Source organism: Seriola aureovittata, chromosome 6, assembly GCF_021018895.1.
Source record: "Seriola aureovittata isolate HTS-2021-v1 ecotype China chromosome 6, ASM2101889v1, whole genome shotgun sequence".
Taxonomy (NCBI): Eukaryota; Metazoa; Chordata; class Actinopteri; order Carangiformes; family Carangidae; genus Seriola; species Seriola aureovittata.
Window position 1 is genome coordinate 210132 of NC_079369.1, and position 15595 is coordinate 225726.

The 15595-nt window shown below is 42.4% G+C and overlaps 1 protein-coding gene across 2 annotated transcripts; it reads left to right on the plus strand.

Annotated features, from left to right (window-relative positions):
• Window positions 1-48: 48 nt before the first annotated feature.
• Window positions 49-14826, plus strand: cdc14ab (cell division cycle 14Ab). Of its 2 annotated transcripts, XM_056379357.1 has the most exons (16): window positions 51-437; window positions 1452-1542; window positions 2282-2357; window positions 3763-3855; window positions 4277-4356; window positions 5433-5499; window positions 6027-6089; window positions 6537-6624; window positions 6954-7184; window positions 9396-9534; window positions 9960-10128; window positions 10215-10315; window positions 10400-10447; window positions 10721-10849; window positions 11484-11838; window positions 12942-14826. In XM_056379357.1, exons 1-16 carry the CDS (start codon window positions 341-343, stop codon window positions 12969-12971), a joined length of 1857 nt encoding a protein of 618 aa, XP_056235332.1. In that variant the 5' UTR covers window positions 51-340; the 3' UTR covers window positions 12972-14826. The 2 variants fall into 2 exon arrangements, with proteins under 2 accessions (XP_056235333.1, XP_056235332.1); XM_056379358.1 differs by lacking the exon at window positions 11484-11838 and having other exon boundaries at window positions 49-437.
• The last annotated feature ends 769 nt before the right edge of the window (window positions 14827-15595 follow it).

The window sequence follows — 15595 nt, forward strand, 5'->3', positions numbered from 1 at the left end:
TGGGAGCGGTTCCCGTCGCTATGGTAACGTGTCTTAAAGAGGGATTCCTCAATCAGAGTTGCAGACTCCGGGAGCATCGTCAAGCCGTTGGTGTGCTTATATGCTAACATGCTAACCCGGGAAGATTTACCGGATAAAAAAACGGAAAAACAAACAACGAAACCGGTAGGCAAGGTTCCTCCGCGCGTGAAGATCTGTCGCAGTGACTAATGGGAAACCGAGGACAAAGTTTTAAACTTTATAAACAGTCTGCGTTCGGCTGCTGCTATCTTGCTAGCTGCTAGCTGCTAGCTGTTAGCAGTTTGTAAAGTTTCTGAGGCTGTGGAAGGAGGGGGGGTCCATGACGGGGGAGGGAGTCCGGCACTCCCCAATCCTGTCGGCCCTGTTCAGGATGAGCGAGGACCCGGAGCTGCTGGGAGCTGCTGAGCTTATCAAAGGTAAAACAATGTTAAAGTGAGACAATAATTAATCATAATATTAAGGAGTTTTTTATAAATATAAAGAGTTTATCAAAGGTAAAATAAAATGAAAGTGAGACAAAAATTAATAATAATATTAAGAGTTTAATAATTATAAAGGGTTTATCAAAGGTAAAATAAAACGGATTTCAATAAAGATAAAATAGTTAAGTGAAAGTAGATCGAAGTTTAATAAAGAGTTTATAAGAGTTAGAATAATGTTAAAGTGAAAAAGACTTTTCATAAATCAAGACTTTATCAAATGTAAAGAAGATAAAGTGAGACAAGAGTTTAATAAAGGTTTGAGTAAGGAGTTTAATAAATAGTTTATGAGTAAAGAAGTTAGAGTGAGAGAAGATAAGAGATTAAAAATTAAGTTATTAATGATAGAAACAAGTGCGTCAAAGAGTTTAATGAAGATAATGAGATTAATAAAAAAAGGAAGAGTTAACAGTTGGGTTGATGAGCACATTGCCATGGTAACTGCAGGTGAGAACAGAACACAGCGTGAACAGCTGGATATAAACAGCAGGTGACCTCCAGTGAATGAATGGAATGGATATTACACAGTTATACAGTTAATTGATTGATTACAGTATTGATAAACAGTTGAGTGTGAAAGCTTTACTTTATATTGGAATATTTCAATATATTGACAGGTAGTCAGAGATTATCGAGAAAATGAAAACAATGATAAATAATATTCAAAGATTAATCAATAACAATAGTGAAATAATTAATTAGTGTTGATATTTACAACAGATTTCTTTGTCAAAGAAAAGTTTCTTACTTGATTGTTGATCTCTGTTCTGTTGTGTTTGATCTGCTCAGGAATAAAAATGCGTTCAGTCTCAGTAACGACAAAATAAAAAATTTCAGTTTGCTCCAGACGTGTTGTTTTTATAGAGTTTATTACTATTATTATTATTATTATACATTATATTTCGATTTATTTATATTATATTTAGACTGCCCCCTCTTTGTCTCCATCAGAGCGTCTGTACTTCGCCACGTTACGCAGTAAACCGAAGAGCACAGCCAACACGCACTACTTCTGCACTGATGATGAGTTCCTCTACGAGAAGTAAGTCGATCACATGATGTTAACCTGCTGCACTGCATTCTGGGTACAGTCATAGACGATGCTGCAGATGTGATATGATCCTGTATAATGTCCAGACTCTCTGTGTGAGGACACTCTGATTGGTTGAATGTAAGCACAGTGAATACGTTGATGAGACAGTGAACAAATATAATATGATCGATTGTTACACTTTCTTCTTACTTTCATTAGTAGTTTTTAAATTACAGGTCCCATCATGCTCTGGGGGGGGATATATGTTACCATGGAGTCAGTGAGCTCTCTGTGAGCTACAACTGTTTTTCTGCCATGTGCTTTTTATTTTGGTGAAACTTGAACAGGCAGGAAGTGAAAGCTCATTAGGTGTGATGATTGATTTAATTTATTAATAAACCTCCTGATTCTGAGTCACAGTGGATTAACTGAACAATCATTATAAAACTAATCAACAGATTCATCAATGATAATAATCTGATTAGAATTTGTTACAGAGTTTGAAAAGTTATCACAGCTGTTGTTATGGAAACATGAACACACATGCACATGCAGACACACACACACACACACACACACACACACACACACACACACAGCAGATCTGCAACAGAGAGGATTTATTTTAATTGAAGATTAAACTGCAGGTCTGAGATCAGTGTCATGTGAGTCCAGGATTAAACCAGAGAGCTGGTCCTGGACTGTGTGGTTCAGGTCTCATGTTGACTGACTGTGTCTCTGTGTCCAGCTTCTACGCAGACTTCGGTCCTCTGAATCTGGCCATGTTGTACCGATACTGCTGCAAACTCAACAAGAAGCTGAAGGTGAGTTTCCGCTGCTGACATGCCCTCAGCAGGAATGCCTAGAATGCAACAGGGCAGGCGCAGCATTACACAACATCAGACTCAGACCATCCCACAACAGATTGAGCAGGTGTCGTCTCTCAGGTGACTTTATACAGGTGAACAGAGGGAATAGTGTAACGTGTGTTCTGCTGCCTTCAAGTGCTGCAGGAATTTAATAACCTGAAGAACAACCTTCTCACTGCTTCAACTCATTTAGTCACAGTGGAGCGTGTGTGTGTGTGTGTGTGTGTGTGTGTGTGTGTGTGGTGTGTGTGTGTGTATATTGTATATAAGGTTGAAACACCTGAGACACAGCTCAGAGTCTGAAGATGATAGTGATGATGGAGATGATGAAAATGATGGTGATGATCATGATGATGAAGATGATAATTAAATTTTCATTTTTACTCACAACACAAACACGTGGAGATCATAATGCTGTTGAATACTGTCCCCTACAGGCTTCCATACTCTCAGGAGTAAATCCTGACTAACCTCAGGAATCTGATCTAAAACATAACATCAGTTATCATCATTAATGTCTGTTACCTAGCAACAGACACTATTCATATCATCTCACCGAGGTGTTTGTTATTCCTCTGTCCAGCGACAGTCAGAGCAGCAGCCAATTTGTTTTCAGGTTGTCCGTAAGTACGTCCCGTTCTCATAAACATGATATCTCAGTAACGTCTTGACAGAACTTCTTCAAATTTGGCACAAACATTCATCTACACTCCAGGATGAACTGATTAGAATTTTGTGGCTAAAGATCAAAGGTCAAGGTAACCTCAGAAAACACCTTTTAGCCATTACTCAAGACGTTACACAGAAATTATGACAAAGTTTCACACAAATGAAACGGATGTAACCTGAAACTAGTCAGAGTGGAGGAGGTGACTCTAGAGAAGAGAACCTGGTGAGTTAGAGCTCTGTAGCATCTGCTCAGACTGTAGACTCTGTCCCTGTTATGTCCTGTAATAAAGTGAGTAAACACAATGACAGAGTTCTCCTTCAACATAACGAGTCCTACCTCGTTAGTCGTCGGCCTCGTCATTTCATTGGTTGTGTAAAAGTTAGAGGTGGACAGGTGAAAGTCAGGACAGATTAAAGTTTCCATCGAGCAGCACTGAGGATGAGTGTGATGTCACTGTGGGTGATGTATGAGCTGCAGTCAGACACTAATGAGAAGAGACAGGTCACTGTGAGAATCAGCAGCAGGACGTCAGTTATTTCTGCTCTAACCAGCTCATCACACGATCTACTGAAGGTCATAACAATGTGTCCCAGTGTGACATCTTCAGACTCGTTACTGTGATGGTTGTTGGTGGTTCGATTGACTGACCTGTTGTCCAATCACTGCTGCTCGTCTTCTTCTTCTCTGCAGTCCTTCACTCTGACCAGGAAGCGAATTGTTCACTATACAAGCTTCGACCAGAGGAAGAGATCCAATGCTGCCGTGCTGATCGGAGGATACGCTGTGAGTACACACTTGCTCTTCCGGTCCATGCGCAGAGTCCACGATCAGGTGACCTCACAAATCACAGTGTTGGTCTTTAGAACGTGTTATCTCCATAACGCCTCCAGGGAACTAGTTCACATCTGGTAAAAACATTCCCCTGGAGTGAAGGACATTTTGGTGGCTAGGTCAAAGGTCAAGGTCAGACATCACCTTTTAGCCATTACTCAAGACTTCACACAAATGGTTCATATTTTATATGACTCTGGATAAACAGGGATGTAACCTGAAACTAAAGTGTGTTAGCAATAGCAGCCTTCACTGATCACTCACTGTTTGTCATGTTTAAATGATTGAATATTTACTGTGACTCATAACGTTTACCTGTAATAACCTGTGTAAACAGTCTAAACATGTGAAGCTGGTTCTGACTTTGTGTCAGGTGATCTACCTGAAGAAAACACCAGAAGAAGCCTACAGATCTCTGATCTCTGGATCAAATGCCTCCTACCTGCCCTTCAGGTGAGTCTGTGACTGGAAGAATAAAGTTAGTTTAAAGCTTCAGTTTGTTTCTGAGGCTCAAACTGAAAGGTGTGTGTGTGTGTGTGTGTGTGTGTGTGTGTGTGTGTGTGTGTGTGTGTGTGTGTGTGTGTGTGTGTGTGTGTGTGTGTGTGTGTGTGTGTGTGTGTGTGTGTGTGTTGAGGATAAAGGGCTCTTTGTTGTCACACACATTTAGTGGTTATATAACAGCAGAGCGACTCTGTTCCTCTGTGTGATGAGGAGGACACGCCCCCTGCTGTGAGGTTTGCACTGATTGGCTGAGAGCAGAATGAAACACTTGTTTATGTTACAGTGAACATGCAGCCATTTAAATGGAGTGAACTTCCTGTTTGAGACACAATGGAAGCCTGAATCTGTGTGTGTGTTGACAGAAGGTGAACACACACCTGTACAGGTGTGGTCTGATATCATCAGCTGATGTCTATGAGCTGTAAAGGTTAGTCAGTCTGAGGTTGCTGCTGGTCCTGGACCTGCTGCAGCTGACAGTCAGAGCTCTAACTGTCAGCTGCAGCTCCTCCTCAAAACAAAAGGTTTTTCAGGGTTTAAGAAGAAGAGGTTAAAACTTGTTGGTGGATTATCAATAATCACCAAAAATCATCAGTAATCATCATGAATCCCTCTGCTCTGCTCAGTGGGGTTTCACAGCTGCAGTTTGTTCAGCTGCTCCTGGTCACAGATCGATACATCAATTCTGTCCCTCTCTCTCTGTCTCTCTCTCTGTCTCTCTGGTTCTGTCTGTCTCTTTCTCTCTCTCTGTCTCTCTCTGTTTCTGTCTCTGTATCTGTCTCTCTGTTTCTGTCTGTCTCTCTCTCTGTCTCTCTCTGTTTCTGTCTGTCTCTCTGTTTCTGTCTGTCTCTGTTTCTGTCTCTCTGGTTCTGTCTGTCTCTCTCTCTGTCTCTCTGTTTCTGTCTGTCTCTCTCTCTGTCTCTCTGTTTCTGTCTCTCTGGTTCTGTCTGTTTCTGTCTGTCTCTCTTTCTGTCTCTCTGGTTCTGTCTCTCTCTCTCTCTCTCTCTTTGTCTCTCTCTTTCTCTGTACAGGGACGCGTCCTTTGGAAAGTGCAGCTACAGCCTGACTCTGCTGGACTGTCTTCAGGGAATCAGGAAGGTGAGATTTTAAGATTCATTTTTTACACCTTGGTGTTTTTCAACTCAAGTCATCGAGTCATCAGAGGAAAAATTGACACAGCTCAGAGATGTCTGTGTACACTGAAGAGCTTCAGTGCGAATCTGTTTTATTCAGAGAATAACTCCCATAATCCCCCACTGCTTCATGACATCACCAGACTCTGTCTTTTGTTATTGTTTAGACTGAGAGACACCCTAGAGACAGAAGAGACCGACTGTGTTTAAGTCAAGATGAATAATAATGGAGTTCACACAAACATTTACAGACTGAACCAACATGTTACATAACGTGTGTGTGTGTGTGTGTGTGTGTGTGTGTGTGTGTGTGTGTGTGCGCGTGTGTGCAGCCAATCAACAGGAGAACGAATGAAAACATGAAGTGACGTCTCCTGTCTGTAACAGCTGTTTGTCAGCCCTGATGAAACTGAGCAGGTGTGATCAGCTGATGATCAAGCAGCTGCTGTGTTCTGGTTCTTGTTGTTGAGTGAGTGTGCCGGTGTGTTTCAGGCTCTGCAGCACGGTTTCTTTGACTTCGAGACCTTCGACGTGGACGAGTACGAACACTACGAGGTAAAAACCAGCACTGGCTGCTGGATCACCTGCACAGAATGACACCAGCAGCAGTCAGTCCTCCTCTTGCACACTCATCAATTATTTAGACAGAAGAAGAAGAAGTCGACCTCTGGAAACCAGCAGAGACTTACAGACCTTCACCAGACTCAGTCCAGACTTGTGATGACCACAGAACAGAAAACTAGATGAGAGAAAATAAGAAACAATTGATCCGAAGAGAAACTGAAGGAGACGTGACATCTTTAGGTGGTCCAGGTCTCAGTGTTCAGGGACTGCAGAGAGGGACTGCAGCACCCCCCTCAGGAGGATCAGTGTACTTTTCACACCAGCAGACAGCTACTGTTTACTAGACCTCAGTCCTGTTTGTCCTCCTCTCAGTCTTGAGTCTGTCCACATGTCCTGTCTTTAGTTTTTGGGTCTGATATGGTCTCTGTCTGTTCACAGCGGGTCGAGAACGGAGACCTGAACTGGATCGTCCCGGGGAAGTTTCTTGCCTTCAGTGGGCCTCATCCTAAAACTAAAGTAGAGAACGGTGAGTTCAGAGACGAGCTGCGTCCGACAGACTGAGACTGAAGACAGACTGTGGACATGTTCTTTGATTTATGCTGTCTGAACTCACACTACGTTTTTATTTTAAAACACAACCCCAGAGTTTTCAAAATAAAACACAACCCCAGAGTTTTCAAAATAAAACAGCTCCAGCAGAGTTTACGAAAGTCTCTGTTTTCGGTGTTCAAAGACACCAGGGTCGTGTTGACAGGAGTGGAAAACGTAGCAAAAGTCAATACGTTTTAAAACGAAAACGTAGAAGTGTAGATGTAGCCTCAGCTGTAACACCTGTGCTGGCCCTGCCCCCTGCAGGTTACCCTCTCCACGCCCCCGAGGCTTACTTCCCGTACTTCAGGAAACACAATGTGACGACTGTCGTCCGCCTCAACAAGAAGATCTATGAATCCAAACGTTTCAGCGACGCCGGCTTCGACCACTACGACCTCTTCTTCCTCGACGGCAGCACGCCCAGTGACATCATCACACGCCGCTTCCTGCACGTCAGCGAGCGCACAGACGGAGCTGTGGCCGTCCACTGCAAAGGTGAGGACGTCCTGTCCAGAGCTGCAGCTCACTGTTAATACAACGCTGATCAGCACAGTTTTTAATTAGTGCCACGGGTGCTCAGCTCCGAGGCCTCGGGGCGGGGCGGACTATTAATATTCCTTCGGGCTTATTATTATTCTTCCACCAAATTTTGGCGCGTAACTCGTCACGCAGCTTTGAGAAAACCCCAGTAATATATACATCAAAATGTGCGTCTTGATCCCGAAAGAGATGCTATGACTTTTGGTGTTAAAATTCCGAATTTTTCCCAAAGTTATTCCCAAAAAACTGGGAATAAATAATTCATTAGGAATGCATTGGAATTTTCTTTAGAAACACACAAAATTTCACCTTTTTTCTACAAAATTTCACCTTTTTTCTACAAAATTTCACCTTTTTTCTACAAAATTTCACCTTTTTTTCTGAGTCACCCAGCTCTCTCATACCTGCACGTAGAAATGTGATTCAAACTATAAAACGGAGGAAAACTTCTGCTCTCTCAAAAAGACAGGAACTGTTTTTACATAACATGTAAACTTTTCAAACTGTGAGCACTCAAAGGAGGAGTGCAAATCACTTTTTCTTCAGAGTTAGAGTGAAAGCGTCAGTTGGCTAGAGTGCGTGAAGCAGTAAAAAATAACCTTTATTTTTATTTTTAACTCGAGCTCGCGGCCAAACCGTAAAAAGGAGACAAATAATTCTTTCTGAAAATGTAGACATAGTTGTTGGGATTCATCAAATGTAACTTTGACAGGCAGGGTCTGCACAAAATTTAAACGGGGGTGCCGAGTCCGGCAGCAATACCTGTCTCACTCTCATTGACACCTAATGTAATCGTCTTTTTTTTTCAAAAGAATCTCACTCTGTCTTCGCACTGAGCTTACGCACTCATTTTAAGGAATATCTGAATAAAATAGAGACTGTAGAAACTTCTGGCTTCAGTGTCTGTCACTGTGTTTTCGGTTTATGAAAAGAAGTAACGGTTTTCTCATAATTTGCAGTTGTTTGAAGCCACGTAGAAGCCAAATTCTGGGCAGATTTTCACATTGCCATGGCAACGGCAGCTCCTGACCTGTGTGCGTGCGCCTAGCAACCAGATAACCAACTCTCCAAGCTCTGCTAGCTTTACATTAGCCGCATGTTAGGTCTTAAATTACATTTAGTTAGGTCTTAAATATGTAAGTCCATTTACTGCTTCCTTCGTTGCTTTTTGTTTTGTTTTGTTAAAAGAGTGAATGAAGTTGTGACGGTCTCCGCTGAGACAGAGGAGAGGAGAAGCTACTAGCCCTCTCTCGCTGTCACTTCTAGTCGCTCTCCTCCTCAGTAATGTTAAATTTAGCACAGAAAAAAACATAATAGTGGTAATTTAAATAGCGGTTCATGGGATTTATTAACCCTCAGGGGTCCCTCTGTCCTTTTTTGGACATTTTCTTCACTTTTCTTTTTTGATTTGCTGATCATTTTGGCTGTGTTACAGCTGAAGGTATGGATTTCTGCAAGAAAGTGTCTTTTTTGACATATTTTTAAAATCTAATGTCAGTTACTGTTACAGGTCTATTATACACTGGTAACACATTTTGTACCCTCTGGGGTTCCTCGCGTCCAAAAAAGGACACACAAAGAAAATGCTATAAAATCATCATATATCAATATTTTTTTCTGCTTTTTTTGCATAAATCTCTTAAACCACTTCAGTTCTGCTCAAACCTACCAAATGTTTATTAGTTTTCAGGATTTTAACCCTTTAAATGCCAGTTTGAAGACATGTTGCCTCTTGTTTTATTAAAAAAAACAAGACAGAATATGAGATATTTCCCACATAATACATGATGGAGGGATGTGACATTGTTTTATATCAGAGTCTTTTATATCAAGACATTTCTCAAAACCAGAATATGATCAGGGTGACTTTTGAACACTGGAAATAAATCATGTACTCATCCCGGCAGTAGCCCCCGTGGCACTCAAAATTTCCCTGGAATTTTCTAGTTAACTGATTATTGTACAAAGATGACTCTGTCTATGTTTCTGTCTCTGACTCTGTCAGTGTCTCTGACTCTAACTCTGACTCTGTCAATGTTTCTGTCTCTGACTCTTTCTCTGACTCTGTCTATGTCTCTGTCTCTGACTCTAACTCTCTCTGACTATGCCTTTGTGGCTGACTCTGACCTGTCTATGACTCTGTCTATTTCTCTCTGTCTCTGTCAGCTGGTCTGGGCAGGACGGGCACTCTGATTGGCTGTTACCTGATGAAGCATTACCGCTTCACGGCAGGTGAGGCCATCGCCTGGATCAGGATCTGCAGACCGGGCTCTGTGATTGGACCACAGCAGAACTTCCTGGAAGAGTGAGTCTCTCTGATTGGGTGTTTGTGGTCAGTGAGGGAGGAGCCAGGTTTTGATTTATTGGCAGAGAAACAGGAAATGGTCAGCATTATGCACAGGTGCAGGTCTCACTTGACCTAATCCTCTATGCTCTCTCATAAACCACATTCAGAGACTCCATCCGCTCTTCGTCTTCTTTTTATGCTGCTTCTGCGTCTTCTTCTTCTTCTACTCCTCCTTCTTTTTCTTCTACTACTGCTTCTTCTGTTTCATCTTCTTCTTCTTCTTCTTCTACTGCTTCTTCTTCTGCATCTTCTTTTTCTTCTGCTTCTTCAAGTGGTTGAACACTGATCACAGCTAATCATCAGCTGACTGTGACATCACAGATATGATCTAACAGCTGTGATGGTCTAGTTGAGGTCACCTGACCCTGTGTATGTGTTCACAGGAAGCAGGCAGCACTGTGGTTACTAGGAGACAGCGAACGTTCCCAGAAGGCCAAGATGCTGGAGGAGAGGGTGGTGTCTCACCTCATCACCAGTATGGACGACCTTACTTTAAACCCCACCCACAACAGCAACATGTGCAGATCTCCGAGCTCTGACCATCTGCAGGAGGTCACACTCACACTCACACTCACTCACACTCACACACACACACACACACCCTCTCTCTCATATGGTGTTTTTGTTTTCTCTTCCAGACTGAAGTCACGGACAGTGGTCTGGGTCTGACCCAGGGAGACAAACTGAGAGCTTTAAAGAGCCGGCGGCCCCCCCGCCCCGCCACAACCGGCGCTCTGAGGTACCAGAAATTAATGGAGCAGCTGGTAGATTTCAGAGTGACTCATGTCTGACATGTGGATATAAAGTGACTATTTTCTTTCAGAGTGGAGGAGATGAAGATTCACAGTAGATCAGCCTCTCAGCCGCTCAGGTACCAGTCAACTCCAACCTCTCACCTCTGACCCTGAAGCTGTAGTGTCATCACACAGAAGACATAATCACGTACAACTCCACTCTTTAGTTGTTCACCCTGTCTGCTCATCATAGTCCGGATCCAGGACCAGGTTCCTGTGGTTACATTCAGAGCTCTGCAGTGTCCAAACCAGCAGCAGGTCTCTGAGGTCTGACCATGATCTGACCAGAAGAACCACATTATTTATCCTGATGTTTTAGACCAATAACGTGTTTGTGTGTGTGTTTTCAGGTTGTCAATGGGGGCGTGTCAGGGCCCCTCCTCCCCTCTCAAGTCCTCCAAGTTCCCAGCATCCTCTGCTTCTGCTGCAGCCAAGAGGATCGGGAGAAGTCCTTCATCGTCAGCGTCAAACATCAGGAGGTCAGTGTCACCACCAGCTTCCTGTCTCACTCCCGCTCCTCTTCATCACCTCTTCTTAAGTTTAACCAAAGTCTTTCTTAAATCTGACTTGATCCTGGTTTAAACCTGACTTGATCCTGCTTAGATCTTGGTTAAACTTGACTTGATCCTGGTTTAAACTTAACTTGATCCTAATTTAGATCTTTGTTAAACTTGACTTGATCCTGGTTTAAACCTGACTTGATCCTGGTTTAGATCTTGGTTAAACTTTACTTGATCCTGGTTTAAACTTAACTTGATCCTAATTTAGATCTTTGTTAAACTTGACTTGATCCTGGTTTAAACCTGACTTGATCCTGGTTTAGATCTTTGTTAAACCTGACTTGATCCTGGTTTAAACTTGACTTGATCCTCCTTTAGATCTTTGTTAAACTTGACTTGATCCTGGTTTAAACCTGACTTGATCCTGGTTTAGATCCTTGTTAAACCTGACTTGATCCTGGTTTAGATCTTTGTTAAACCTGAATTGATCCTGTTGACTCGGGAGTTTATATCAGTGTTTTCTGATCCAGGATCAGCAGGATGTTTTCATAGTATGTTGTCGTGTGTATGTATCACGGTGGTCATGTGTTGTATGTGATGCCCTACCCCCCAGCTCAGCTCTTGGCTCTCGATTGGCCAGCTCTCTCAGTGATCTGTACGCCCCAGACATGGAGGAGAACAGGAAGACTCCCTATTCCTCCCCTCCCCCCTCCTCCTCTTCCTCTGTGTCTCTCAGCCCCGCCCTCTCTACTCTGGTCCCGCCCTCTCTCGGTCGCTATGGTAACAGCCTTCGCAGCATGCAGCACGAGGTTAACAACAACAGCGGTCCATACAGCAGCTCCACAGCGCCCCCCACAGGGAAAAGCTTCGTCCGACCAGGGCCCCAGGACTTCGGCGCCTACAGGGGCCCCGGGCCTTATAGCGCTGTGAAGGGCCCGTCAGGACGTTACCTGAGCCGCTCCATACCTGTAAGTCCTCTGACACAGCAGCAGCTCAGCCCAACCCTCTCCGATGATTGGTTCTCTCTGTTCTGACATCACTAACACACTGGACAGATCAGGACCTGGTGTTACACCTCTACCTGTTCACCTGTGCACCTTTTCACAGGTACAGGCTCCTCTCTATAAAATCACCTGATACAGTCTTCATCAGCTGCTTCATCATTCTCTGTCTATCCCTCAAACTCAGTGCCACTGAACACAGTGTGATCAATACGTGTGATTAGTTTTCTTAATAATAATGATGATAAATGACTGTTCACCTGTTCAGGTGAAAGTAGCTCAGAACCTCCTTCAGAAAAATAAAGTCAACAAACTTGGATATTTCGTTTTTATAGTTTGAATTTATTCTTGAAATGACGGAGCTCCGCCCTGATTGATCAGCTGGTCATTAAACACAGGAAATAAAATCACACTCTGACACCAGGAAATGACACATCTGATTTCAGCTGAGTATTCCACAACTAATCAGATAATTATAATAATAATGATAATAATAATAATTACTAATAATAATTAATGATAAACCTGAGCAAAAATAACAGGTTGTACTCTGAAGGGGTCAGAACATTTTTTACATGTCAACATGTTTCCATTCTCTCACTCACTCACTCACTCACTCACTCACTCACTCACTCACTCACTCACTCACAGGGGGAAGTGGTTGTTGTTGTTGTTGTTGTTTACTGAGGCTGTGGACTCTCTGTCACATTAACAACTCTGACTCTCACTAACATGAAGCTGCTGCTGAGTTAAAGGATCCAGATCTGAGTCTGAGGTCTGAACAGACTCCCCCCACCCTCCCCCCAGGTTTACCTGCTGTCCCTAATAAACTGACCCCTAAGTGTAAAACTAAGTCAAACTTTAGCCAATCAGGTTAGAGCGCAGAAGGTGGAGGTGAGTCTGACAGGTGTTATGAGCTGGAGATAATTAATGAAAACCTATGTCTGCAGCCAATTGATCAGTACTGATCAGTTTTCAGTGGCTGAGGAGGAGGAGCAGCGACCTGTGACCTTTGACCCGTGAAGTGTGTAATGCTGCTTTAACAGTGATAATTTGTTCATGTGTTTCAGTCTCTTCAATCTGACTACATCCAGTACTAAAACTACACACCTGACCTGAAGACACATTACCCACAATCTTCCCTGACTACCCACAATCCCTCCTGTGTTGGATGCTCAAAGGGAAGCTGATGACTCTCCGTCAGGACTGAGAGGCAGAATCAGACTGTCTGTAAATATGATGTAATGTACACACGTGTGTTTGTCTGCAGAAGAAGATTTATTTAGATAAAGAAGAAGATTTTATATTTGTGACTGAAGAAACTTATTTTCGTTTTAATGAAGATCATTTTTTGATAAACAGAAGAATCAGCTGACGAGGACTTCTCTGTTGTCATGGTTACAGTGTTTACTTCTGTGTGAAGGACTTTTATTTTTTAATCAACAGCAATAATGATGATAAATGACCATAATAATGATAGAAGAAGAATGTCAGCAACAAACTCAGGGTGTGTGGTCTCTGTCTCTGTCTCTGGTGGATCAGTAGATCTGAAATGATTAATCAATCGATCAATAAGTCGATCAACAGGAAACTAACTTGCATCAGTTTTAATCATTTTAATAAAACACACCTGCATCACACAGCCCAGTTTAACTGGTCCAATTTAAACTACTCCAGTTTAGCAGTTGTCTTCTGTTTATAGCTGATGGTTAGTAGATTCTTGATTATTGATTGGTATTTGATAGACTGAGTGATTCATGTTCATGGAGGAGAATCAGATCCTGGTTCCAGATAAATCAGAGCTGAAAGACTAGTGATGACAGGTGTGTGACAACAGGTGTATCTGAGCAGACTGTTGTCATTATATCCTGAGTCCAGAATCTAACAGAGACGGATCCTGAACATTTTTAATTTGACCTTTGACCTGTGTGTTAGTGATCAGCTGATCTCAACTGATCATGAATTTAAAAACTTCAGGTTCACCAGAGACCAGGGACCAGATCATAGTCTGAAAACCAGCAGCTGTGGTCATGATGCGTTCACTGACCAGTGGCACAAAACGCATCACTGTACATCACATGCATGTGTGAGGGAAAAATTCTTGTTGGTTTAGATCATGTGACACTTCACATGTCTGAGTGACCACAGGAGCCTGAACCAGATTTGCTCAGACCAGCTGACAGTGTGTTCAGGTGTGTTTGTGTAATAAGAGAAGAGAAAGTGGGTTTTTCTCTTCTGATGGAGCTAGGCTAACAGTTTTCCCCTGCTTCCAGTCTTTATGCTAAGCTAGGCTAACTGTTTCCCCCTGCTTCCAGTCTTTATGCTAAGCTAGGCTAACTGTTTCCCCCTGCTTCCAGTCTTTATGCTAAGCTAGGCTAATCAGGTCCAGGACCCAGATTAAACTGATCTGAAAAAGGATTTACTGAAAACGAGACTCTGAATATCTGTCAGCTGATATGCTGTCAGGACATCAGCTGATCCTCCTCTAGTCCAGGTGATTCACCTGCTGACTGTTCAGAGCTCTGATTGGTTGAAACAGCTGAATGTTGATGTCAGGATGTTTAATGTCAGTCAGATCGATCAATCAATCAGAAAATATTTTTAATATTGAGTTTTACCTCTGATGATGATGTCACCAGCATCCTGTCACACAGACACTTTCAAAATAAAAGCTCCAAGGACCAAGACAGAAAAATTAGGTGTTAAAATGGAACCAGAACCAGTCAGATGTTGATTAGGTTTAGGTCCAGTTCAGGTCCAGTTCAGAAGTCAGAGTTCAGTTTGTAAAAACCTGAAGTGCCTTCAACCTGTTGAACTCATGTTTCTGATGTTTGCAGAGGGCTTTTATTTTGTTAATTGAGTATTAAGTATTAAGACTTTACTGATGAAGGGAAACATTTTAATCAGCGTGTCGCTTTATTTTAACAGCAACAAATAAAATCATTTTCTGTTTCACTTTGTTTTCATGTCTCTGTCACCACATACAGTCCACCTTAACCATTCCAGTTTAACCAGTGCAGTTTAACTAGTCCAGTTAACCCAGTCCAGTTTAACTAGTGCAGTTTAACTAGTCAAGTTTAACCATTCCAATTTAAACCAGTCCAGTTTAAGTAGTCCAGTTCAACCAGTCCACTTTAACCAGTCCATTTTAACTATAGTAGTCCAGATTTACCAGTCCAGTTTAAACTGGTCCAGTCCTAAATCAAAGACTGAGACCGAGAAGACCTGAGAGACTGAGACCAGATCCAAACCTTGGAGATTGGAAACAGTAAGAAGACCAGGACTCGTTCAGGATCATGTGATGTGGAGTCTTCACCTGCACAGGTGACAAACAAACAGTCTCTGAAAGTGAGTCTGGTCACATGACTCCACGAGTCATCACAAACTGATCACTCATGTCAGGATCAATACAAGGTCACAGAGCTACTCAGTGTAATCACAAAACTCTGCACATCGATCAGTTAATCAATCAGACAGTCAGACTTCTGGACTCGCATCACTGTAAAACAAGACTCTTACTTTGTAACATTATTAAATGGTGATGAGTCAGGTTCAGATCTTTTTCTACACTCATACTTAAATATCATTATCATCATTACTATTAATGTAATTATTATTATTGTTGTCATTATATTATTATTATTATTATATGTGTGTCACACACACATTCGTGTAACTGGTTTGAACAGAGGAACAGTGTTTTACATGTTTTACAGTGCTGCAG